Here is a 26,085-nt window from a genome sequence, read left to right as displayed (position 1 = left end):
CTTATAATTAATGCCTAAGAGTCACCCCCAGAGAACCTCTTTGTTGCTCAGATGTAGTCTCTCTCTCTCTCAGCCAAATTCTGCAAATAAACTTCCTACTTTCCCCTTAACATGGGGCATGACTTCCAGGGGTAAATTTCCCTGACACTGAGGAATTAGCAATGGATTTGTGACATAAAGAAGGAAAAGAAATAAAGTTTCAGTGGCTAAGAGATTTCAAATCGAGTCAGGAGATCTCTCTGGACGTTACTCTTATGCAGGACTCAGCCAGATACTGCCCATACTATTCCTGAATATAAAAAAATAAAAAAAGTTATTTATTTAAACCTGTAATTTTCAATTTACTCACTAAGTTTATTTTTCAGAGACTTAAAGCTTCCAGATAGTTCCTATGCCAGCTGAGCCCTGACACGCGGCAGTGCCAGATTCTCCAGGAACAAGCTCTAGTCTCACCCCCCACCCCATAGTGGTGACACCCTGTGCAGCGTGGAGTCAGAATGGCCATCACTCATATACCCTCAAGACCAAGGGATGGGCAAAATTAAAAGGGAGGAACTGCAACCTGGAAATTAAAACCAACAAGTGACTGTGTTCCTGAGTCATTATAGTGATGTTGTTCTTTCTGTATTGTAGAACAGGCAGATGTTAATACCTAAATCACTGAAACTCAACCAGTCTCACCTTTGTACCTTTCCGCTGTGACGGCTCTTCTAGCCTGGCCCCAGCCCTGTGTGTCCTCACTATGGTAACAGTAGCAACTCCATCCCCCTTGTTTGAATCCATACAAACCCTGAATCCTTAGACAGGGGGAGGCAGATTTTTGGGCTGATAAGTCATCTGCTCTCCTGCTTCACGCATACCTTAAACTCCGTCTCTCTACGAAACCCCAGTGTCATGGAAGGGCTGTTACAGGCATCGGAGAGAACCCACCGCTCTTGTTCAGTATCAGAGTCACTCAATACCGGTCTCTAAGCTCAACTATCGTCAGTTGTGAATGAAAAAGACTTGTGTGCCCGTCAGCAAACTAAACCTGGCATAGTTAGTAAGGGGAAAAATCTGGGAGCAGGGTTGAGGCTAATCTGCCCTGGAACACCTGGAGGGGCTGGCCCCACTGTGCTTCACGACCTCGGTCCCCAGAGGGTGGATGTGCTCTGGAGGCTAATGGGGCTGGGGAGGGTCTCAGAGGCTCTGGGGACCGGCCCATCCTGCCGGCCGACAGTGGACAGCAGAGAGAAGCAGGGCTGTGGCTTCGCTTTCCAGGAAGCAGAAGCCCTTCAGGAAGCTGCTTCCGGCAGCCAGGGTACCCTAACCAGAACTAGAAGACCACAGGGACAAAACCACTGGGCCCCTCCCCACCCCCACCCCCGGGGCGCTCTCAGGACAGCCTGCTGTGGGGGAGACCACTGACCCTGAAGGCGTGGGTGGGGGGAAAACCCGGGGTGAATAAAAGCTGGCAAGGGATTGCCTCAGTCAGGAACAAACCGGAATTTGCATGCAGCCTTCTAAGAATGCAGAGAGGAGGAAAAAAACCTTCCAGCTAATCTGAGAGAGGAAGTGGCCCTTCCTGCGGCCCACCTGCCCACGTCTTGCCCACCCACGTCTTCCCGCTTCCCTCTTCCCGGCGGGCACCCAGGTCTTTTGTTCAAGGCTGCAGGAGAGACGCCCAGGAGCAGAGGTCATCTTTACTAGGAAGGAACCTAAACCCGCCCAGAAGCAAAGCACACCTTTGAACAAAACAAAAAGGACTCCAGGTCAGCTCCAACACACTTCTGGCCTCTCTGCCGTCATCAACCAGGCAAGGAAGCCAGGAAGCCTGAGCTGCAGGGAATACAAAGCAGCCACACCCAGAGTGTCTGGGAACTCCAACCGAGCAGCTGCCAAGTTTGGAGTAAATGATTAAAAAAAAAAAAAAGATAAAAATAGATGAAGATTCTAACACCCACAGGGATGACATCTGCAAGCAGGAACTGGAAGTAGATGGGCTCACGCTCATTTCCAGAGAACACAAGAACCCCTCGATGGTCTTTTCTCCTGGGTTCCTTCCGTGCATCTCTGTGGGGCACAGACAGAGCAGTGCCCGGGTGCCCGTCCCAGTGCAGGGTTGCCGGGCGCAACCTCCCAGCCGCAGCCGTTCCTGCTTGAGCCCCAGCCAAGGGCCAGCTCTGCTGGGGTCTCCAGACCCCAGGCTCCCAAGCACCTCACCTACTCCCATGGGTGCTCCCACTCCTCCCTCAGGAAAGCCCACCCAAGGAAACCCTGTATGCTCCCGAGGCCCTCCCTGAATGTCACTTTTGTGGTCACTCCTAGGGACCTAGATACAAACAATGATGACACAAGATGGAATGGGGTGTCACGGGCATCTCCTATCAGCATTTCCCAACTCTGTTCCCAATGAACCCAGCAGAAGCCTCCAAGATACACCACACACGTGCTGAGTCCACAGCACCTGACACAGGGAGTGAAATCCTCAGTCAGAGGCCCGGCAGCCCCCAAAAGAGACCCCAAAATCTGCCAGAGTGGCAGCACCATCACCAACAGACAGTCCTTTCCTTCCCGTGGAGGTGGGCGGGACCGGGCAGGGCAGGTGGGCAGTCCTTCCTGCTCAGAGAGGGAGGTGGGGAGGGACTCACTGTGGGGAACCCAGAGTTGGGAAACATCCAACCGAATCATGACTCATGAGCCAGCTGAGAGCAACGTAACTGGCGACCACTGCGAGAGTCATGACAGTCACATTCCTCTGCACTTAAATGCTAACTTCTGGGTGAAGACAAAGAAAAACTGTTTTGTGTCAGGTGGTGGTAGGTGTCACTGACTCTATTGTGTTTCAGGCGGTGAGGCCTGTCACTAAGATGCATTTTCTGATTTTTCCAAACCTTAACATGGTCTTTGGTTCTTGATCATTTTTTCACTCCTCCCAACCCTTGAAAGCCCACAATGAATAAAGAGCTCTAACTTTAGACCATGTAATAATTTGAATGCACTCTACATTCCTGGTTTCAATTCATGCTTATGTTTGTATACATCTGCATTTATCTAAGATCTACAGATTTCAGACCTCTGTAATTAGAGTTTAACACAATCAAAACGACTATTTATCTATGCGTTCATCTTATCAAATGGGAGGACAACTTCTGGGTAAGAAGTTAAAAAAGTATACGCTTTTCTTCAAATGTGCCCCCAGCAGAGTGACTTTTACGGAGCGAAGCCATCGAACTGTGCTTAGGACAGATGAGCCCGAGAGATGAGAAAGGAAAAATAAGGGTTAATAAATTCCCAGGCGCGTTTCTTTCATGCTAACAGAACGATCCACGGCTGTCAGAAGCAGACCCTAAAAGCTCTGGGGTGGGACCTGGGCCTCCCCAGCCTCTTGGCCACCAGGACCCACCTTCCTCCCAGGGCCGCGCATCCTGGCATCTGTTTACCGCCGTCCTCATGTGCAAAAAACATGCTCCACCACTAAGGTGTGGGAGGCACCATGTGTTCCCAACATTCGAGATGAAACCAGTGGGCTCGGACCCCTAAGAGCTGCTCCCCAACAGCACAGCATCGCAAAGGCCGAGACGAAGCGCAGCGTAGCAGGCGGTGGGCTAAGCGTAAATAACCCAGCACCCATTTTAGGGCAAGGCTAAAATGAGAAACAGCTTCTCTCAAGAAGGCCGTGGGGAAAAGTCTTTAAAAAGAGAAAGTGAACAAAGGGAGACCCAGCATTTATTTTTGTAAAGAAGACAGCAGGGTCCAAAGGGCCAGCCAAAGACTCGGGTTGTCCCCACTCTTTTCGAACCTGCTTCTCAGACAGTCAAGATCTGCGGGTTCATTCCCACCTGCAACGGGCAAGTCTGAGCGCCTGACCAAGTACACAAACTGAAAAGAGAACAGCAGCAGCCAAGTCCAAGGTCAGTTACACTGCGCGTAAGAATCCCTAGCCCAGCAAGTGAGCCTACGACAAGGATCCTAATGTACCGGGGGAGTCACCAACCCCTTTGGAGAAAGAGCCATGTGCACCAGCCCTTGAAAAGCACACATAAAGACATAGGACACTTTGGATCCAACGTCTGGGGCCATGAACTTTAAATCCCTCCCACCAACCCAGGACCCCGAGGCCCCTGTGAGCTCCGGATGCAGGTGACCACGCCCGTTCCAGGAGTCGAACAGCACCTGACCCCAAGGTCCCCACCAGGCGACCTGGACGTGTGGGCCCCCACACTGGCCAGCCCTCCTACAGAAAAGGATGACACACTCAGAGGACCCCAAGGACCACCAGGAAACAACGAAGGAATTGGTGCTGGTGGGGGTGCAGACGGCAAGCCCTCGCTTTGTAAGGGCTAAGCAGGTTTTCTCTGGAAATGAGACACGCCTTCAACTTCCACCCCTGAAGGGACATGGAAAGCCTCAAAGGTAAATCTGAAAGTTTAAGTAAACAGCTTTAAAGATAATGAACATCTCAGCATCCCCTGTAGGCAGCTCACAGATCCTATTTATAACTAGAATAAAAATAACTTGCCGAAGCAAAAGCACAGTAATGACCTGGCCTCAGCTCAAATTCCAGCCTGCAAACACCAAGCCAGCCACCCCCACCAGCATGGCCATAAAGATTAGAAGCAGATTCCATAGAAGGGATTTTCCCTATTTAAATACACGCATTTTATAGAGCTGGTTGAAAAGTTTGGTTCTATTCTAAAAATAGCCCAGAAACAACCAAGGGCAAAAGGTCCTCAAAGACATAATTATCCAAGGAAACCCGGGTGAAGAGAGGGTGAAGCACAGTGCCCCCTAGCCAGCCACGAGGGCCAGAGAAGAGCTGGGAGGAAACTCCCAAAGGAGATCACTGCCTCCGAGTGGGCCAGTGGAGGCCAGTGTGGAGCAGCTGGCCACCAGACCCCAGAGAGGCAGCACTGCCCAGCCGGACCCCGTGGGGGTCTGCAGATTCCCTCCCGCAAGCAGCACGGACCACACCCACGGCTGCCGCCTGCCCTGGAGTGGCAGGGAGTGTGTGGGCTGCAGATGAAGCAGGAGAACCCCCGCGTGGTTCCAGTTCCTTACCCCCTACTCCACTTAGGATGTCCAGTGGGCGCTCCAAGTCTTGTCCCAGGGCAGACCCCCTACAACGGCACATTCTGGCCAGTCTCCTATTCTGGTGAGGAATGTTCTTTCCGTCCCACTGATGACTAAAAATCCCCAGCCTGTCGAGGGCAAGACTCTTCCCAAAAGAGAGACCACATTTGTCATCGCCAGGAAAATTCAGCTGCCTCCTGAGAAAGCAGTCACACCTGCTCTGGCTGAGGGAAGAGGAAGGAGGCGCACAGGGCTGGACACACTGTTCAGCTGAAACCCTCGCCATTGTGGCCGACAGCAGGGCTGGCTGGACTGGACACGGGGGTGGGAGACTAGACTCCAGACTCAGTGGCACCCAGTGACCGGCGAAATCAAGAGACATGAGGCCCTGTCCCTGCTGATGGGAGCTCCGTGCCAAGAGTGACCACCGGAGGCAAAAGTGGAAGAAAGGGATGTGAGCCTTGGAGGAAGGAAAAAACATTAAGCTCCATTTGGTGAGAAATAGCTGCATCCAACTTTAGGAATTGCTGCCCAAGTCTAGTGTCTCCTGAGCCCTGACCTGTTAGCTCAGCTCAGCTCCGAGGCCTTTAGCCCTCAAGCTCAGAGTCGGCCGTGGCACCCAGACAGGAGGTAGGGGTTGGTCCTCTGTGGCTGGTCCGACAGAGGCCATGACCTTTTAAAACCATTCTTTGGGTTTCTATTACACTTTCCTCTGAAGAGATCAAGCAGCATCAAAAATAGAAATAAACACTAGAAGGGCATTTGTCTTGCACATGCAATCTTACTGCCCCACAGCTTAGTACCACGTGGGCCACAAGCAGAGAGACAGCTGGCCTCTGGATAACATCTTGCTGTCGCAGGATAACATCTCTACCGAGGAATCTAATAATGACTCCTTTGTTGCTCTCATGTTTTCTGTTCTAATAGTAAAGAACCAATTATTCCTTCTGACATAAAAGCATACTTAACAGAACTTTTACCTAAAAACACTCAAGCACAATTTCCAAATGATAAGAAGTGGAGAGGCCTTACTATAATATCTGGGATAGATGACTCATACCCTTCAAGTCCCATATTAGAAAATTACACTGAAGGAGAAGCTAAACAGTTAAAAAAGCTGTGAATATTTTCAAGAAAGCAGAAAGGCCCTCTCAGCCTTCTTAGATATAGAGAACACGTAATCACCTGGTCCTCTGTGAAAACAGGATGGGCTGCAGCTGTTACTTTAATCATAGATAAGTCATAAGTACTGTAGCAAGGCTGAATACTGTCCTAATCAAATGTATGTTTATCAATATGATGTAATGGTTAAACTAATCCTAAAATAAAATAAGAAAACTATATTAACAAGTAAGAGACAAGTAATAGTAATCTCTTTTCTGATTTTTAAACTTTGTACAAGTAAAGTGTTATACCACTCTTACAGAACTCATACCTTAATAAAAATATCAATAGAGTTTTATAGGCATTCAAGGCTAAGTCTCTGATAACATGGATACCTTCCTTTGATCTTGAACCACTTATGGATCGAGAAGCTTTGCTTCGTGAGACATTCACGTTCATGAAGCATCATTTAATGTAAAAATAGAATATGACTTAATTAAAGTTACTCTAAATCAAGATGCTACAAATTTTCTGTAACTCAAACAAGAGGGAGCTCTCTGATCTCAAGTCCAGCTGCGTCTGGGGCTCCCGGGCTCGGCAATGTATGAATTAATTCTTACATTGTGAACTTGTTCCTTTTACCTTAAGTGCTCCTTTAGTAAAATGTGTTAAAGGTGAATTCCTGTCCTGAGTGCTCTTTATTTTTAAACTATTGTCTGTCGCCATACTTGTCATTGAGTGGGAAGTTACCTGATGAAGCCCAAACCCACTGAATCATGACCTGATGAGGCTCAGGCCTTTTCTAACGGAGATCACAGGTTTGAGGTATAAAGAGATGAACCCTGACAGGGCCATCCTCCAACAGACAATCCAAAAGAATGTCCCTGAGCTGGAAATGCAGATGCCTGGTTGGCAGAGCTCCCAGCTGTTAGAAAATGGGCATGAGGCTCCAGGGGCTGGGGATGGAGCCTGTGGCCACAAGAGCAGCCTTGCAGATTGGGCCCCAGCACCTGCCCGCAAACCCACACAGGCAGAGGGAGGCTGGAACCCAGACACCCACTGCCTGGGGGTTAAACAGCCTTTCTGGGTCTTTCTGCGACCAACATGAGGATGTGGGTGTACACGGAGGCCAGGCTCTTCAGAGCCACTTTATGAATCTGGGAAGACAATTTTATCAAACCTAGCACATACAACTGTGTCACATAAGATAAACATCCAGGTTGCTACCAAATTCAAATTTTTTTTTGTGGCCTCCATCAAACAGTGAGCAGCAGCAGCTGTGTGCCGTGCTCTGTGACAGGTGCCGAGCCTGCAGTGGTGCACAAGCCAGATGCTTGCCCTCCTGGGGGCCACACTCCAGAAGGGGGACACCATAACAGGCAGTGAGTGTATGTGTCAGGGCAACCAGAGCCTGCAAGACAACAGGGCAGGGTGGGATGCCTGCCTGAGCACAGGGGTCTAAGCAAAGCCCTGCAGGGGCGGGGGAACCGGCCATCAGAGCTCTTGGAAGCAAGAGCAAGGAGAGCAGAAGCTGGTGGGGTGTGAGTGGAGTGTGAACAGGCAGTGTTGATGTGAGCAGGGTGTGAAGAGGGTGTGAACAGTGGTGCTGGCATGAGCGGGGTGTGAAAGGGCGGGCAGTGCTGGCATGAGCGAGGGGTGAAGAGGGTGTGAACAGCGGTGCTGGCATGAGCGAGGTGTGAAGAGGGTGTGAACAGCGGTGCTGGCATGAGCAGGGTGTAAGTGGGGCATGAGCATGTGGTGCTGGGGTCCCTTGTCTTTCCAGCAGTGTTCCCCAGTGTCAAGAAGTCTCCAGGGAAATTCAACAAAAAACCCACAGAGCCAGTACTTTAGGAAAGGGCTTCTGCCAACAAAGGGCTTTAAAAGGCCTAACAAGATAAAATTAGCTGTTAAAACTCCCCCAGTTTTTCCCCTTTAACTTTAGCAAACCTTTTCCACAGATGTGCCAAAGAAGTATCAATATCAAGCTATTCTGTCAAGCGAATTTTATATAAACTTCAAAATAACTTAAGAGTGATTATTATAACATAAACAGGTTTGTCAAAATAGCCTTTTAACAAATGGACTCCTATCTGATTTACTCTGAAATCTTATGACTATTATTTCCCTAATGTTAGGAAAGCAGGAAAACAAAGAGCAGATTTCGGGAGCTCCACTCGCCGTGACCCGGACGGCGAGGGGTCGGCCTGCGGACAGGAAGCAGCCTTATAGTGAAAGCCTACAAAGACCTGAAATTTTACTTGACAAACAACTGGACCCAAGAAAGGATGCTCCAGTCACGGGGTCCAGGCCGAGGGAGGAGGGTCCACTTTCGTTATTTCTGGAACAAAACCAGCATCTCTCTTGGGAGGCTCAAAAGGCTCTGGGCCCAGGCAGCAGGTGCGTGAGGAGAGTGCCCAGGCCCAGGGCAGCGGGGTGGGGACCACTGTGCACCATGCGAGCGAGCCCCCCCACCCCCAACAGTGCAGCCACTGCTGCCGTCCAGGACTGGGTCTAGCACAGCCCAGGCTCTGCTTTACCAAGAGTAGCCCAACATTTGGATTTTTATGACACACAAACCAAAAAATCCATGCTTGCTTGTAGCCCCCAGGCCTCTGAAGAGTTTCCTGACAGGGAATCCTGTTGATATCCTCAGCTTTATGGCAGATGGGCGTTCACAGAGGGTGGCTACTGCCCCCTGAACTCACTTTGGTTCTTTATCAATTAGGCTTTCTATAAAGGCTCTTAAAACTTCATCCAGTCTAAAAAATGGAAAGATACCCTCTGTTCATGGGCTTGAAGACTAAAACTATAAGATGGCAAGGCCCTCTGTGCTAGTTTGAATGTATTATGTCCCCCAGAAAAAGCCATATTCTTTGATGCAATCTTGTGGGACAGACGTTTTAATGCTGATTAGATTGGAATCCTTTGGGTGTTTCCATGGAGATGTGACCCACCCAACTGTAGGTGATAACTGATGAGATAGTTTCCATGGAGGCATGGCCCCGCCCATTCAGCGTGGGCCTTGATTACTGGAGCAGTATATATGCTGAGACAGAAGAAGCACAGTACAGCCAAGAGGGACACTTTGAAGAATGCACAGAAGCTAAGAGAGGAGCTGCAGATTGCAGACAGTATGAAGACGGCCGTTTAAAGCAGACTCGTGCTCCGGAGAAGCTAAGAGAGGACAAACACCCCAAGAGCAACTAAGAATGACAGTTTTGAGGAATTGCTGCCTAGAGAGGAACGTCCTGGGAGAAAGACATTTTGAAACCAGAACTTTGGAGCAGACGCCAGCCACAAGCCTTCCCAGCTAACAGAGACTTTCTGGATACCATTGGCCATCCTCCAGTGAAGGTACCCTTTGTTGACGGACACTTGATGACCTTAAGACTGTAACTGTGTAACCAAATAATCCACCTTTTATAAAAGCCAATCCATTTCTGGTGTTTTGCATTCCGGCAGCATTAGCAAACTACAACACCCCCCAAATCAGCCTACAGAATGAATGTAACCCCTGCTAAAATCCCAACTGCCTTTTAGATTTGAAATTTACAAGTTTATCCCCAAATCAGATGGAAATGCAAGGAACCCACAATAGCCAAAAAAAATCTTGAAAAAGAACAGAGCTGGAGGACTTGCACATCACAATTTCAAAACTTAGTACAAAGTCGCAGCCATCAAGAAAGTGTGGCCCTGGCATACAGACAGACACACAGACCACTGGTACAGAACCGAGAGTCTAGAACTAAATCCATACATCTGTGGTCAAGTGATTTTTGGAAAGGGTAACAAGACCATTTAATGGGGAAAGAATAGTCTTCAACAAATGGTGCTGGGAAAACTGGGTTTCTAGAAAGAAAAGAAGCAATTAGAGTCTCATCTTTATACCATGCCTCATAATTAACTCCAAATCGATCACAGACCTAAATGTAAGGATAAAACTATAAAACTCTTAGAAGAACACACACGAGTAAGTCTTTGTTACCTCAGGTTAGGCAAAGCCTTCTTAGCCATGACACTAAGAGCACAAGTGACAAAAGAAAAAACAATAGATAAATTGGACATTATAGAAATGAAAAACTTTCGTGTTCAAAAGAACATCAAGTGAAGACAACCCAGAGAACAGGAGAATATATTTGCAAATCATATTTCTAATAAGAAACCTATTCTAGAATATACAAAGACAACCCAATTTTAAAATGGGCCAAGGGTCTGAACAGACATTTCTCCAAAGAAGACACACGAACTGCCTATAAACACACGAAAAGATGCTCAACATCGTTAGCATCATCGGCCATCAGGGAAATGCACATCAAAACCCCCACGAGATCCCCTTCCACACCTACCAGGTTGGCTGCAATCAAAAAGAGACAATGATGAGTGTTGATGAGGGTGTGGAGCAAATGGAACCCTCATACGGTACTAGTGCGAATGCAAAATGGTGCAAGTGATTCAGAAAAGTCTGGCAATTCCTCGAAAAGTTAAACATAGCGTTACCATTTGGCAATTTCACTCCTAAACATACATCCTAAGAGATCAGAAAACAGATCCACACAAAAACTTGTTCACGAATATTCTTGGTGGCATTATTCACAACAGCCAAAAGGTAGACACTGCCCAATGTCCAGCAGTGATGAACTGATAAGGAAAATGTGTCGCATGCATACAAAGAAATATTACCAGTCATAAAGAGGAACAAAGCTGTGATGCTGGCTATGTGGATGAACCTTAAACAATTATGCTAAGTAAAAGAAGGCAGAATTCAAGGACAAATAGCATATGACTCCCTTTATATGAAATGTCCCGAACAGGCAAATCTGCAGCTGGGGACTTGGGGTAATGGAGAGCGTCTGCTAAATGGGCAGGGAAAGTTTTCTTTCTGGAGTGATGAAAATGTTCTAAAATTGACTGTGGAGACAACTGGTGCAAGGCTGTGTGAACACACTGGAAACCAGATGCGTGAGCTCTACAGCATGTGAATTACATCTAATAAAGCTGTAAAACCCCAGCCCCAAACCCAAACAATGAAATCTCAGCCAGTTCCTGATTCTCTGGACCACCCGCTCTGCCCGGGTGCCGCCCTCCGACGTGCTTGAAAGTCCCCAACCCCACAGCGCCTCTGGCTGGGCACTCCCTGCCCACCGCAGCACTCGTACCGGCTCCTCCACTGAGCCCCCCACCAGCAGGATCCACCCCGGAAAGAGTAACAAACTTCTTGCAGGAGCCCCAGCCCTTCTCCCCAGAAAGACTCATGGACCCGCACTCCTGCAGGGACAGAGGCACTGCAAAACCCAGCTCCTCGCCCCAGCCCAGGGCTGCGCTCGGGTTTGAGGGCAGTCACCGGGAGCAGAGCGGCCGTGACGTAACAGCAGGTCCGGGCAGCGCCCGCCATCTGTCCTCAGCCAGCTCCGAGCACGTTCACGGCCAGCGAGGACGGTCTCGCTTTGGCTCAGGTCAGAGGGGACGCTTCGGGGGTTTCACAAACACGCTTTTAGGTTTGGGAACTGTGGGTGAGCAGCCATGGGCCCCAAAGCACCCCGAAACCCAGGGTGGGTGCCTACCTTGGTGGCTGTGGGGACCGGGGCTTTGGCTTCTCCTTGTCCTTCTCCCGCTCTCTCTCTCTGTCCCGGTCTCTGTGCTGTCTGTCCTTCTCGTCCCGCTTGGCTCGCTCTCTCTCCCACTCCTCTTTCCTCCGCTGCCGGTCCTTGTCACGCTCGCGCTCCCGCTCCCGCTCGCGCTCCCTCTGCCGGCGCTCCCGTTCGCGCTCTCGCTCCCGGTCCCGGTCCCGCTCGCGCTGTCTGTTCTCTCTCTCGCGCTCCCTTTCCCTTTCCTTAGTCAAAAAGCCAAACACACAGACAGAAATGACCGTTAAACCCGTTACAACGGAGAGCACGTGAGTGAGCGGAAGAGAGCAGGTGAAGGGAGGGAGGAGGGCACAATCTCCTCAAGAGGGGGCTTCAGTTCAAGGTTTCTCCTGAAACAACGCTGAGAAACGGAGGAAGTCCTAAAGGAGAGCTGAACGTGGCCTTGGTGCGCCGCCACCCCCCGGGGAGCCAGGGCCAACTGTTCGCCAGCTGGTAACCAGGCAGCTCCCCGGACTCAGCCAGCCCCTCTGTAAAACGGAGCAGACAGCAGCTGCCTCTGAGGTGAGGGGAGGGCAGCACGTCGCCACACACATCAAGCACCTCCCTTCGTAAGCTCTGCGACAGAGCACGCACCTCCAAACTGCTGGCCCTTGTTTTCCGGGTGCAATCCTCAAACACCTTCTGACTGGTCGCGCTGCTCTCTCTTACTCATTTGCTCTAACACTCAAGGTTAAAACAGAACAAACCCCCAAATCCCAGCACCCGCGACAGGCTTGATGCTGCCTCTGGGAACGGGCCCAGCTGTTGGGACTTGGGCTCTGGCTCTTCTCTTGGGCACCGCAGGGAGGGTGTGGTTGGAGAGACCCCAGGAGGTCCTCCTTCCTTCCAGGCTGCCCACTGGACAAGGCCTGGTATCCCTGCAGCCAACCCCAGCCAGGAATCTGCTCCAGATGGGCCACGGGCCATGGTGAGGCCGGCCGGGAGGTTTTCCTGGGGCCACAGGTCCTCTCATCCCCACAGCTCACTGTTGGGTGGGCCCTGGGTAGCCCCCTCCTCTGCTCCTGAAAACTCGCCACGCTGTCACAGAAGCCAACACATGACACCTGCTCCAAGTGGGCCCTCTCCTGGGGGCAGCGTTCTCTCATCACCCTACACATGTGGGGCTCAGGCCCTCGGGCCGGAACCACATGACTACAGACAGACACACTCTCTGAGGCTCAGACTGGCCCAGGACGCAGTGCCACCAGGGACGGTCTCCATCGGACCATCAGCCGGGCAAACAGAGGCCCAGGAGGTGGCTCACCAAGTCCATCAGTGACGAGGACGAGTGCTGTGGCTATGGGGACGGGAACAGCACGCTCCAGGGGGAGACATTACCCTTGGCAGGCTCCTGTCAGTAAACTAATCATCCAACCTAACTAAAAAACACAGCAGGAGCAAAGGTGGGCTCAGGGAAGTCCGTGCTCGAGCCACCACAGATTTAACCAACGGATTTAAATTTGCCCTCCACAACCAATCCATTTAGGCCTGAAACGAGTATATGGTGCCAACGGAAGTCGCCCACAGAAAGGCCCGTGCAAGCAGGAAGAGGTGCTGTTGACAGCAGGGCTGGCCGGGCCCACTCACCCGGTAGTTGTGGTACGGCTCTGTCTCCGTGTACTGCACCCTGAAGTTCTCGTACTGCCCACCGCGCCAGAGCCGTTCTATTTCGTAGTCGTAGTAAGGATCTGCATAAGGCTCCAGGCTGAAACACAGGGAGTAAACAGTAAATCTTACCACTAAGAATACTAACGCAAAAATACCACATGAAATGTTAGCACACCAAGGAAATAACATCCCCCGACCGAGGAGAATTCATTCCAGGAAAGCAAGGTTCAGTCAGCGTTAGGATACCCTTTAATACACTACACACAGTAATACACCTAAAAAAAAATCACAGGATTACACCCAGAGAAGACAAAATCCGACACCAATTCCTGACGAATACCCAAGAAAACAGGAATTGAGACTTTCTTACCGTAATAAGCGCATTTACTTGCTGCAGACCTAGTCAGCACCTAGCCTCATGGGGAAGCCTGAGAGGCAGGAACAAGGACGGAACCCTGTCCCCAGGGCCGAGCCACGGGCTCTGCCGGCACCATCAGGAGCCAAGGAGAGGCTGGGAACCAGGAAGAGTGGAGCTGCCTCCACCCGCAAATAACACAGGAAGGTACCGGGAAAGCCTAGAGAGTCAGTGATGACGCCTAAGGGGAACTCAGCAAGGCAGAAGGATGAAAAACCAACAACCAGAAATCGACAATCTAAATTTATGTACACAATCAGTTAGGGTAGAGAGAACCTCATTTACAATAGCAACAAGACAAGATACTAGGAACGAAATACATTTTAAAAGAAATGCGCAGAACCTATTTGTGAAAAACTTTAAAATGCCCCTGGAAAGACAGAAAAGTACAGTTGTGTGAATGGAAAGCTGTCCTTCGCCCCTTGACAAAGAGGTCAATTCTCCCTAAGTGGATTTATAAATTCAAGGCAATCCCAACGATACTGATAAGCTTTTTCATGGAGCCAAACCAGCTGACAATATAGTTCACATGAAAAAACAAACACGCAAGAACAGCCAAGAAAATGCTAAAAAAATGTTTTCATGTTTTCCAAAATAGCCTTGCAGATATTAAGGCGTCACAGAGAGCCTCGATTCAACAGTGTCGTTTTGTGCATGAAGGATTACAGAACCCTGGGGTAGAATGGTCCAGAAACAGACCCAAGTACAGGTGCGAAAAATGGCATCTCACCAGGCAAAGATGGACCGTCCAGCAAATGGCAACAAGAAAACTGACCGGCATCGCGAGGAAGCTAAGAGCCATCCCTCCCCACGCTGGACTCGAAAGTAAACTCCAGACATGCCTGGAGCCACGTGCACCTGCCCCAGGCAACGGGGGGTTTGCCTGAACTCTGGGGGCAGGGGCAGCATCGGCAGTAACTTCCCTTCCTTTCCTCGGGTGCTGGCTGGGTGGGTTGAAGAGAGGGAAAGGGCACCCACAGGTGTGTGGGACATGTAGCCTGAAGAGTTTCTCAGCTCCAGATCTCCGCAGAGGAACAGGGTGGACGCGATCTCAGGTCCCCATGGCCTGGGGTGGCCCCACTGGTGCTGCTGCCTCACTGCTCTAAGTCACCTCGCTGCACCGTCTCAAGTGTGCCCTGGTGAGGAGACTAACCCAGGGCTGGAGATGCAAATGACACAGCCTTTTTTCATTCCAAACAGCCAGACTTCTTTGAACCAATCTAATCCTCACACTACTCCAATAATCTTTAATTAGAACAATCATTATTTGCTGGTGATATGATCTTATACTTGGAAAACCCTGAGAAATCGATGACATACCTACTTGAGCTAATAAACAAATTCAGCAAAGTGGGAGGACAGAATGCACGTAAGTCAGTAATGTTCCTACACAGTAGAAATGACACAACTGAAGAGACTCTCAAGAAAAAGATTCCATTTTCAGTAGCAACCCTGCAGCTGGCAGCGGGGGGGGGGGCCCAGAGGAGGTGCGGGCCCCCGCCCTGCTGACACCTGCCCCCCACCTGCCCTCGGTGTGCATGGGAGTGGGACCAGCAGATCTCAGGTACAGGCCACTTCCAGAGAACCCAGAGCAGCTGGCACCGCGGGCCCTCCCTGGATCAGGGCCCCCGTGTCTGAGCACAGGACCTCTGAACAACTCCTCCCACCTCCTCCTATGGGCACACCCCCAAGCGCCCTCCGACGGGGGACAAGGACCACCGGCCAAACTCCTCGCACCATCTACTCGGGAAGACGGTCAATCTTCACTCAGTTCAGCGCTATGCCAACAAGGCAGCCCCTGTCCCCTAAACCCCTCTCTGAGTACCAGCACACAACTCTCGCAAACTGCTGCTGCTGGTTCCCCTGGAGCCCCCTCAACATCCTACCCCAGGAGCGGGGCCCTCCACAGACAGCTGGGTCGCCACCCACCGCAGGACCTGGCCAGGAGCGGACGGGGCCTGGCCCTGAGCCTGGAAGCGGAATCACGAGGCAGTGGAACGACCCTCGACAGTCCTACTCCCCGCAGGTGACAGCCCTGCATCCCAGGCCCCTGTATGTCTTCTGGATTGCACGTTCCTCTAGAGGTGGGAGAACAGTCCCAGGAATGTCCCCAGCACCCGACACAGACGTGTCTGAACAGGTGCCTGAACTGGGATGTGTCTGCCTGGAAAATCATTATTTTGACCGAGTGATCCTGCTGAGCAGATTCTGTTTAATTCCAAAAAGGGTATAAATTAAGACACAATTTTCTTGCCCTTTACACCATCTCAGAATGTTCCCTAAAGCGTTCTCAAGTGGGTGCCACACTCCACTGGTTCCACAAGGGAAGCGGAGCCTCACACCCCCACACTGCAGCACCCCTCTGCACACCTGGCTGCTCTAAGTAGAATCTAGGTGGCAATTCTGCAGTTTCCCATCCCCAAACTCAATGACAAGGAACAAAATAAAGGGCTACATTTAGACATGGGGTCCAAGCCTGGGGATTTCTTGAAATCAGTGGTTCTCAAAGTTTAACATGCACGAGAATCAAGCAGAGGGCTTGTAGGAAACAGACCGCTGGCCCCAGCAGCCCGAGTTCCCCACACGGTGGGCCAGAGGTGGGGTGTGAGAGCCAGCATTTCTGACACTGCCCCCCCGCGATGCTGGGCCTGCTGCGGGAGCCCCAGCACTGAATCAGAGTTGCGCTCCCCTTCCTCCTCGTGAGGCTGGGATGCAGCAGCGACCCCACAGGCTTGCCACTGGGTGTGAGCACGTGGCAGAACCCCAGCAAGCCACACCGATCCAGACTCAGTCTGAGTCCCGGGAGCTTGAGCCACTTGCCAGGCTCCTGCTGTGCCTTCTACGCCCCCTTCTGCGTGCTGCACACATACCCCTGCTGTGCCAGCTGTTCCCAGGAAGGGCCTGCCCAGGGCAGGTGCTGAGACAGCCGGCAAGGCTGGGCGAGACAGAAGGGGCTTGCGCCCTCCCACCCCCCTCCCCGTCAGCAGCACCCGGGCGGACGCTCTCACTGGGCAGCAGCCGCTCCCCAGCGCACGGGCAGGACCAGCCCCGCCACCACCTCAGAGGCCAGCAGAACGGTGTCCCCCTGCCTGACCTCCGGGGTCTGCACTTCGGATCTGCAAGACCCCTCCTCCAAGCTTCTAAGTTTGGACAGTTCCCATCTCCACCCTTCGTCCCTCCCCTGCAGGTGGTGACTGCCTCCATGGTACCTGAGGGCTCTTTTGGGCCTACAATCACCTAGGTAAAAAGTCTTCACAGCAAACACTCTCGGTTGGAAAAACCAGCATGGCTTCTGGCTTCTGGCTCCTGACTGGTCCCTGACCAAAAAGCTCCTAACCAAGTGCCCATCAGAAACAGCCACGGAGCTTTTCCAACATTATCCATGGCAAGACCACCCAGAGATGGCCACTCACCAGCCCTGGGTTGGGGGGGGGGGGACAACACGTGCATTTTGCAAAGGACCCCCAGTCAATTCTGAAGCACAGTGGGTGGTAAAAAACAAACACATGTGAAAACCTGGCTCTAAGGCACTTCAGAGAACCTCGGCCTGGTCTTCTGCCTCCAGCCTGGAGTGTGCCGGGCCGGGCCCCTAGCATGCGGGCTTTTAGAGCCATGGCAGGTGAGCGGAACACACACGTGGAGGGCACTCCAGGAACAGCAGGGAGAGCCACGAAACGCCCCCGTGCCAGGACAAAGCTGAAGGCTCGGTCCCCGCACCACCCAGACCCCCTTCTGTGGTCTTCACAGGGCTCTGCAGACACCAGCGCCCAGGACATGCCAAAGGCCCCCAGGGCAGGAAGGACAAGACTGTCACCCCTGCTTTACACGAGAAAAAACAGAGGCCCAAAGAGCTTCAGCCACGTGCCCAGGGGGAGCAGCAAGAGAGCAGAGTCGACTCATGGATGTTCCAGCTGTGCCTTTAGATCTCAACCCCCTCAGCCTGAGCTGCTGTGCCGGCCCCCGCACACTGCTGCAGTCAGGAAGCCCGGGGGACATGGAGACCGGGAACGGCCTTGTTGGTTCAAGTCAAGACGACTGACCCAAAGGCACAAGCACTGCACGGGCTCCTTTTTTCTGTGCCCTTTCCTGGTGTTTAAGCATTCAACTCGTCGGGAGGACAATGTTCTAACAGCAAACGTAAACGGGAAAAGCACTGCATCGAGACCACAAGAATGCTAAAACCAATCAGGCTCCTCGGACTCTCGTTCACATCAGGTGACGGGAACCCATGCAGCTCCTGAGACACCCTGAGATGATTCCAACACAGCTGCGGGGCCCTGAGGAGCAGGAGAGGGGGCAGACAGGAGCTGCACTTTCTGTGTTAGACCCAAAGAGGAGCCTCCTCCTTTCAACCAGCACGCACCTCTTCGGTACTATACTTGAAAAGAGCAGCAGTAAGATTTTGGGGGTGGAAAGACAATAGAGACAGCATTTGCCATGAACAGGGTCACGCCTACTGGGCTTTGGGATGTGAGAAAAATCTCATCAGTTTTTCTGGTTCCTGGGTAACATGGGGAGGGCTGGGGAGAAGTCAGCGAGACCTGTGGAGGTTCAAAAAGAGTTACCAGTATTCTCCTAGAGCTCACAGGAGCCCCGAATGCGCTGAGAGCCCTCCCCTGTGCACACGCCCCTTGGCTCAGGCCACAGTGATTCCTCGCAGAAGCAAACGACAGAAAAGTTAACCACAAAAGGAAAGTCAGAATCACTACAAGCTCAGAGGGCATGAGGCACAGCATGGGCGGCCTCTTCAGCCCAAGGTGAAAGGGGGAAAGGCAGGGCCTCCTTACGCTGTATCTCTGACATCTCTTGTGATCCGATAATTCCAATCTCGGAAGACTTCATTTTCTTTGTCAAACTCCCGTTCATCTTCGCCAATGGTCACTGTAAACCTTTTCTCTTCAAAATCAGGCTCCTGTTCTTTCCGAATGGTTGCTTTTTTTAATACCTACCATTGTAAGAAGAAAGAAGTCAGCACAAGGTAGAAGCACTGGTGGCCAGTGCTGAGGGCATCTGAGAGGACCCAACGTCTTGACCCAGCCATGTGCCCTGGCCCTGACCAGGCTGATGCTGGAAGGGCTGGGAAGGACGAAGGGCAGCCTCCAGCTCTGGAACGCAAGTACGCCCCTTCTCGGGACCCAGGCTTGGGGGGTCAGAACAAAGTTCATGTCCTGCCTCTGAGCAAACATCTGCCTTCGGCACTCAGGACACTTCCGTGACAGAGAGCCATGGGGCTCCCGCACATCCGAGTAAGGTGTCAAACACTGCATCGCTCCCTATGGAAAATCCTGGAACTGAATCAGGGAGCTCAGACTATTCCCTCAGGGAAGAGCATTGTGGGGATGCTAAGTGTGTGCACGCTGCAGTGACGCTTGGAGAAATGGCACACCAACTCATTTGAGTCTCAGAAGAAAGGAAAATGTGCTGAGCATGTACTGAGGGAGTGGGGAAGAAAATGTTGTGTCTAGTCTGTCACCTTGCTGAAAAAGCTGACCTGGAGGGCTGAGAAAGCAGTGATCAAACACAGGCTTGTTACAAAACGGCAAGGCCACAGCCTACGCCGCTGGGAGTCAGTGTGCAGCTGAAAAGAGGGAGAGGAGGGGGCAGCTGGCCTGAGCACGGGGGTCCCCGTGGGCAGGGAGGACACAGAGGCGTGCACACGGCTAGGGATCAGTGGAGGTGAGAGAGGCTTGTCCAGACTGTCAGTGGCCCTGGAGGGAACAGCGAGCTGTGTGTGCTGTCTGTGCCTCTAGGTGGCCAAGCTCTCTCTGGCCGGTGGCACTGATGGCAGGGGCTACTCTTCTGTGCTACACTGGTGGGGGTTGGCCAAACACTGCCCAAGGCACAAACAGTCATGAGTCTGTGTGGCTGGGCTGGGCCCCACTGGCCTCTCAGGGTTTGCCCATGGCCCAGCCTTCCTAGGAGAAAGCTAGCCAGCGTTTCTCATTCCTCAACCCCTAGAAGCAGCCACAGAAACACACCCCCAACCTCAAAGGCCTTACTGCGCTTTCTGCCATTCTCTGGATTAAAGAAACACTAATGGTGAGTTGCGTACTAGTGCCACCACTAGCATTTTTCTTCTTGGGTTTCCACTAGAATAGGTTACCTCCTTTGCATGCCGGAGTCCTCGCTCCCAGGCACTCTCTGCTGGGGGCTCTGGAGGGGGCGGAGGCAAAATTTCATCAACTACTGGCCCACCCTATTAAAAAATCAGAAAAGACAAGAAAACAAGTAAAAACTTTAAAATCCATAGAGAAACAGGGCAGTAAAGTCATCACCTAAAACCACCAGCCAGTGGCCACAGGCCTCGTGCTCGGGCCTCACATTCCCTGGGCAGGTGGAGGCAGAGGAGCCCCTAAAGGGCAGCTTTGGGGCTCTGCAGGTCACAACACCGCCTTCCACGGGAGGCACATTCAATTCTCTCACCCACGGCACAGAGTTCTGACCTGGCTCACAAGGGAACAGGAAGAGGAGTCCACGCACCCAAGGGCTGGCAGGCATCAGCGGGTGAGGTCCGAGAGGCGGGGCGCCGTTAGGCGGGAAGGGGTCAGCTTTGGAGATGAGGGAGTAGTTCCCCTTGTCATTCACTCCAGGGTGTATGAACCTACAATTCATTCCCCAGGTACAGTTGCCTAAGGAGACAAAAGTCAGGTCAGAAAGCACCCATGCCTCCGGGCCACCCTGCCGTTCTCCTGCACCTCCGTAGCACTGGGGTGGGGGTCCAAGGAAGCAGCTGCGCAGCTTGCACTGAGGGGCCAGTGCCGAACACAACCCACTGCGCTCCACGAGGCCCTCTGGCACAAGCAGAGCGCCCCAGCACGCGGGCGGCAAGGGCTGTGGACAGCACCCTCAGCCAGAGCAGTCTTCATGAGGTACGAGGGCTCCTGCTGGAGGCCCAGCGGCTCACACGGTGAAGGTGAAAATGGCCCCATTTCAAAGTCACTGTTTAAGAGTCAGTGCCTGTCAACTGTGTGGCTAGTTAATTTTTTTCTCTTAAAAAGAGAGAAGTCTGCTGCGCTGGCCTGCAGAGAGGCAGCTGGGGAGCACGGCGGCCTTTTCACGACTCCACTCAGTGAGTTCACTGTGAGGCCAGCACTGCCATACCCCACGGGGGTGCTCCCAGGATCACACGTGTGCATCACTTTCATTCCAACTTGAGAAACATTAATACTGAAATAGTAGTGAATTAGAAGCATAAAAACGGAGAGAACGCTGCAGATCTGTTCCAGAGTAAGCCCACCAGCTCTGTAAATGTGCATCTCCCCTATGGTCACAGCCACTTCAGGGTCTCTCTGGGGCTCAAAAAAGGTGTCCTAGAGAGAAGACACGTGGACAAGGACACTCACAGATACTCAGAAACTGTCGTCTTCTTTTGGAGTCACTCAGCAATGGAACTCCAGAATTACCAAACGAAACCACTTGACTTTTCAGTGCAGAATGTAAGAAGTCAAAGTTCTTAATTAGCAAGTGAATCACTTTTATAAAATTTAATTTTCTGAATAGGTAAGATGTTCATAAAGTGAAAAAATAAGGCAGGCATGGTGTCTAAGTTTTAACAAAAACTTCTGATGTGCTAAAATGCAGTTGTCTTAAACCATAATTTAACATATACTTAGTCCTAAGCATGATGTACCATTTAAAGATTTCTGCCAACAAATCTACTTTCCCTTATATAATGTAAAATAAATTAAACAAATACCATTTGGTCTTGAAACATTACATTTAAGTTTATACTAAAGCTATCTTTGACTATAACATAATAACATACTGATCCAAATTAAATACTAAAAATGTATTTAAAATTGTTTCTCTGGGAACATAAAAATGGCAAAATAATTTTTAAAATTCCTCAGAAGGTTTGGGGATTTCACGTAAGTCCAAAAATGTGTTGAGGAATGTTGTATTACAGGGGATTCAAAATTCCAGAGCCTCAGAGAGGATTAAGGAAAAAAAGACTATGCAGTCATGCATCTAAATGAAGAATTCCAAAACATTCCCAACTTCTTTTTGATCTGACTCTTACAATATTCATTTTGTATTCAACAAAGCTTGGGTAATTTAAAAAGTGATGAAAGCTCACTGTAGACAATCTGGCAAGAACAGAAAAGTATTAACACCACAAACCATGGCTTTTCTGCAATATTTTAAGCTAAAAACAAGTATCTTGGTGGTGGATATGCGGGTATCTGTTATTCTCTGTTCTTGCTGCATCTGCAAAAATTTCAAAACGAAACAAACAAGCCACTTATGCTCCCACTATCGGGAAGATCTTCCATCACTCCTGTCGGCAGTGGGGATAAAAGAGAAACAAGGGGGCCGAGAGAAGACAAGGGTGCCTGGAAAAGGAGAGCCAAAGGGCGAGAGCAGACGGATGGCGAGGTGGACGGCAGCGCGCCTGGCTCCTCGGGTGCCCGGGCCTGGGGGTGTGGTGCCCCCGACCCCGCTCCAGCACTCGGAGCGAGAAGCAGGAGGCTGGCCCAGGAAAGCTGTCTGCTGGACATGCCAGCAGGTACTGGTGTCTGGCAAAGGCTAGGAAAGAAAGAACAACAGGAGTACTGCCATTCCATTTACTGTTTCAAAAGTAGAAAAGCACACAGCAAACCGTTGGACTGGGGAGGAAAACCATTATCCTTTGTTTTTACTCTGTCAGCACTTATTACTTTTGTAATTTAAAAAAGCAGTGTGTTAAAAAAAAAGGGGGGGTGGAGGAATTCTCCAGGAAATGGAGGCAAGAGTGAAGATCTAGTTCTAGTTCTCAAACTATTTCTCTACTTCTAAATACAACTTCACTAACAAAATTTATGTGGATCGTGATGCTACTTGGATGAAGAAACCGGCTTATGATTCTAAAGAGGACTATGTATATGGATACAAAAACAACCGGAAAGGAACAAGCAATGGAAACGGTCGTGACAGGGTGGCGGGAAGGCAGGACAGTACTTCCTTCACTTCTGAAATGTGTTATTCTGTGGTACCCAAGGGGCTTTAAAGGCATCAAGAATGTTGTGGTTCTTAACTGGATGGGGGACACATCAGCAATGGCTTTATAATTCTTTGTACCTTTTGAAAACACGTTTTGTACTTATGAAATATTTCATAATGAAACAAACTAAAAAATGGAACACATGTAAATAAAAAATATGCAAACACTATAAAAGGTACACAGCAGTCTACCTCCTACCCCACGCCTCCAGGCCAACTACCAAAGCACTGGGGGCTGAGCAGTCAGTCCGTGTGCTCATCCTTGTTTTCTCCTGGACAGATTACACACTCTGTACCGGCCTTGTTTTTTCACTAGCCAACATATCTAGAAGGAATCTGAGCACTTAACTGCAACAAAACAAACTTCATCAGACACAACATACGTAAAAAGCTGCAGTGGGTCCCTTAGCAGAAATCAAGGACACTGAACACACGGAGGTGACAGGGAACGAACGTCGGTCTCACGGACAGTAGCCTGCAAGGCAGTTGTCAGCGCCTGACCAACCCAAGGGGATCTCTGTCCCAATGTCTGAAGATATCAGGACAAGAAGTCTGTGGGCATGCGGCCAGGGCTGGGGATGTGTGGGCAGGTGTTAGGTCCAGAAACGCAATGAGATTTTTAAAATGTTTGGTTATCAGTACCGTGGAGGACAGAAATTATTACAATAAAATAACAATAAATCCAATATGTTAGCATAAATGCTTTATGAAAGTATGTTTTTTTCTAAGAATTGTGAGAAGTGTAGCAGTTTCCTTGTTGTGTGGATTCACACTCTTGCTTCTGAGCCTGATTTGTTGTGATGTTGCTTTGGCTGAAGTGGGTGAAGAAAATCGGCCTCACAAAGTCACGGCGTTGGAGTGGGAAAGTCTTTTAACAGCCTCTTCAGCTGATCCTGTTCCAAACTCAACGAATGAAGGCTTCTCAGTGGCTGGCTGCGTGTGGGTCCAGGCCTGGCTGCTGAGCCCCCTGAAGGCTGTGCCAGGACCCTGCCCTTGCGCTGCTCGTCTCCCAGCCATGTTTTGTAGTATCACGCGGCGGTCATTTGGAAACTATGTGGAAGCAAGTAACGGGAAACCATCGAGTTGTTGATGGTGGATGCAAGTTTTCCAAAATTCTCCTTTTCACTTGAGAGCCTGAATTTTATTGCAAGCAAACAAATATTGTCAGTTTTCATTCCTGAAGGGACAGGCTCAATATGCTTATTTCTGAGAGTATCTGCCAAGTCCCCAGGTCTGGGTAACTATGGCTTGTCTGTCAGTCCTTCTTTCCAGTAACAATGGTGCTCCCTAGCGAGAGTGGATTGTTCGGCTCGAACCCGAGGCCCGTGGTCCTTCTGTGCAGGCAGAAGTGCTTTGGACATGCTTCCCACCACCATATGGATAGTGACGACGTGTATCCAGGATCTTACTGGGGTGATGGCTGCACAACTCGGAAAATTTACCAAAAACCCGTGAACTGTATACTTCAAATGAGGGAGTTTTATAGCATGTAAATTATGCCTGAACAAAGTGGCTTAAAAAAAAAAATGACATACATGTCAACATTCATCAAGTACAATTCTTCCAGAGGCATCAGGGACACTGTTAAGAGGCACTGCACGTGCTTGGTGGCAGAGATATGACCTCTAGTATAGTCTCAGTACCAGGGAAATTCTAACCTTGGGGCCCCAGAAAGAGTATCCAGGATTCCCCAGGGTTCCCAGACCACACTTTAAGAACTGCTGCTTTAAGCATAAAAAGGAGCATGTGAGTGGGACATGGAGGCCTGATGCACAGAATGAGCTTAGAGCTGTTCCCAGCGAGGCTAAACCAGAAACCTAAAGTAGCTCAGCTGAAAGAAAACACAATGCCTTTTGCACAGGATTTCAATGTGATGATTCAACATAAATGTATGAGAGGTAAAAACATACCACAGACAGAATATTAGTGCCTTAAAATGTCTGCATATTGTGCTCCTGACACGTTTTGTTGTCAATGGCCACAAATACCAATGTGTCCATTTGGGCACTGAAATTATTTATCTACAGACCACAACTTATGATAGAAATACAGCTAATAAACTTTTTCCTACAGACATTTTAAATTAAGATACATTTCACAAGTATAAGATATACCCACTTAAAGCGCATGATTCAGTGGTTTTTAGTATATTCTCAGAGTTGTGCAGCCTTCACTGCTATCTAATTCCAGGATATTTTCATCAGTCCCAAAAAATGCCCAGTCCCTCAAGCTTCAGACTCCCCCCCTGGAGAAACTCATACCCTGGCCGCTCCGCTGAGACCCAAACCTTGTCCTCCATCTGCCCTCAGCAGTGTCACCACTTACATCTGGACAGCAACTCGTGCCTTTTCAATCCGCTTTCCAGTGCTTACCCAACCAGGCAGCTCATGATGTTAACTCGCAGTTTCCAGTAGTAGGTTCACTTCTCTTGTCCCTTAGGTGTTTAAGTTCTGGAAACAAGCTCTGCGGTGGATGCTGGTGCCCCCTGCTGCGGGGACCGTCCTGCAGTCCTGATGGGCTGGCTTTGGCCCCGTTCTGCCACCAAGAGGCCAGAAGCACTGCGCAGGGCAGGCTGTTGCCAGGGCTTGGCCAACAGTGTTGTTTTCCTCCTCATTTTAATCCCATCATTTGAGGGATGAGCTGTTTCATTTATTCCCACTTCATTTTGGAAAAGCGGTCTTCTGCTTCAGTTTAAATGTTCTGAAATACGACACTTCAAATACCAAAGCTTCCGAAGAGCTGTAGCGATGTACCTTCCAGACCCTAAAGTGCTGCACATCTGTCCTCAGGGTGGCCGGCTACCCCATCATCCTGTAGTGCTCTCTCTACAGCACTCGCTGCATCCGGCTACAGGCCCACAGCCCATCTGGGGCCTGCCCAGAGCCTCTCTTGGTGCTGTGGGCACAGACATGCCCACTGCTTTCATGCGGCAAAATGACAACAGACATGGGAGGGTACTTGCACCCATCACCCGAGCACACACCCCGAGGGGGAGCCTGAGTTGTGCCTTAAACCACCCACCCCTCAGGGCCATCCTTGGGCCACCTATGGGTACGAGTGACAGTATTCCCCAAGGTCACTCTCGGTGCAGCCCCTGACCTGCAAGCTGGCCATAGCCCCCCAGCCTGCCTGCAACCCAGCCCTCCCCGTGCCCTGCGGCAGCCTCATTTCCCACCCATCTGGCATGGCGCTCTGTACCTTGAGCCCCCCACCCCTCTTTCTAGCTTCACAGCTGTGTTCTGGATCCAGGAGCAAGAAGTCTGGCCTCAGGTGCAGTGGGACTTTAAGGTACTAAAGAGAGTG

At 50.6% G+C, this 26,085-nt stretch overlaps 1 protein-coding gene across 3 annotated transcripts in view; it reads right to left on the bottom strand.

The window, feature by feature from the left end:
• ZC3H18 (zinc finger CCCH-type containing 18) overlaps positions 1–26,085 on the bottom strand; it is a 57,949-nt gene that overhangs the window by 18,512 nt on the left and 13,352 nt on the right. For all 3 annotated transcript variants that reach the window (XM_037815805.1, XM_037815803.1, XM_037815804.1), the window contains exons 4-8: positions 20,284–20,432; positions 19,907–19,999; positions 18,591–18,748; positions 13,368–13,485; positions 11,718–11,986 (exon numbers count right to left, since the gene is read on the bottom strand). In XM_037815805.1, coding sequence (XP_037671733.1) covers positions 11,718–11,986; positions 13,368–13,485; positions 18,591–18,748; positions 19,907–19,999; positions 20,284–20,432 — 787 coding nt within the window. The remainder of the gene's footprint in view (positions 1–11,717; positions 11,987–13,367; positions 13,486–18,590; positions 18,749–19,906; positions 20,000–20,283; positions 20,433–26,085) is intronic.

This window comes from Choloepus didactylus, chromosome 22, assembly GCF_015220235.1.
Source record: "Choloepus didactylus isolate mChoDid1 chromosome 22, mChoDid1.pri, whole genome shotgun sequence".
NCBI lineage: Eukaryota > Metazoa > Chordata > Mammalia > Pilosa > Megalonychidae > Choloepus > Choloepus didactylus.
The sequence above is the reverse complement of the archived record's forward strand: the minus strand, read 5'-3'. Positions and strand labels throughout refer to the sequence as shown.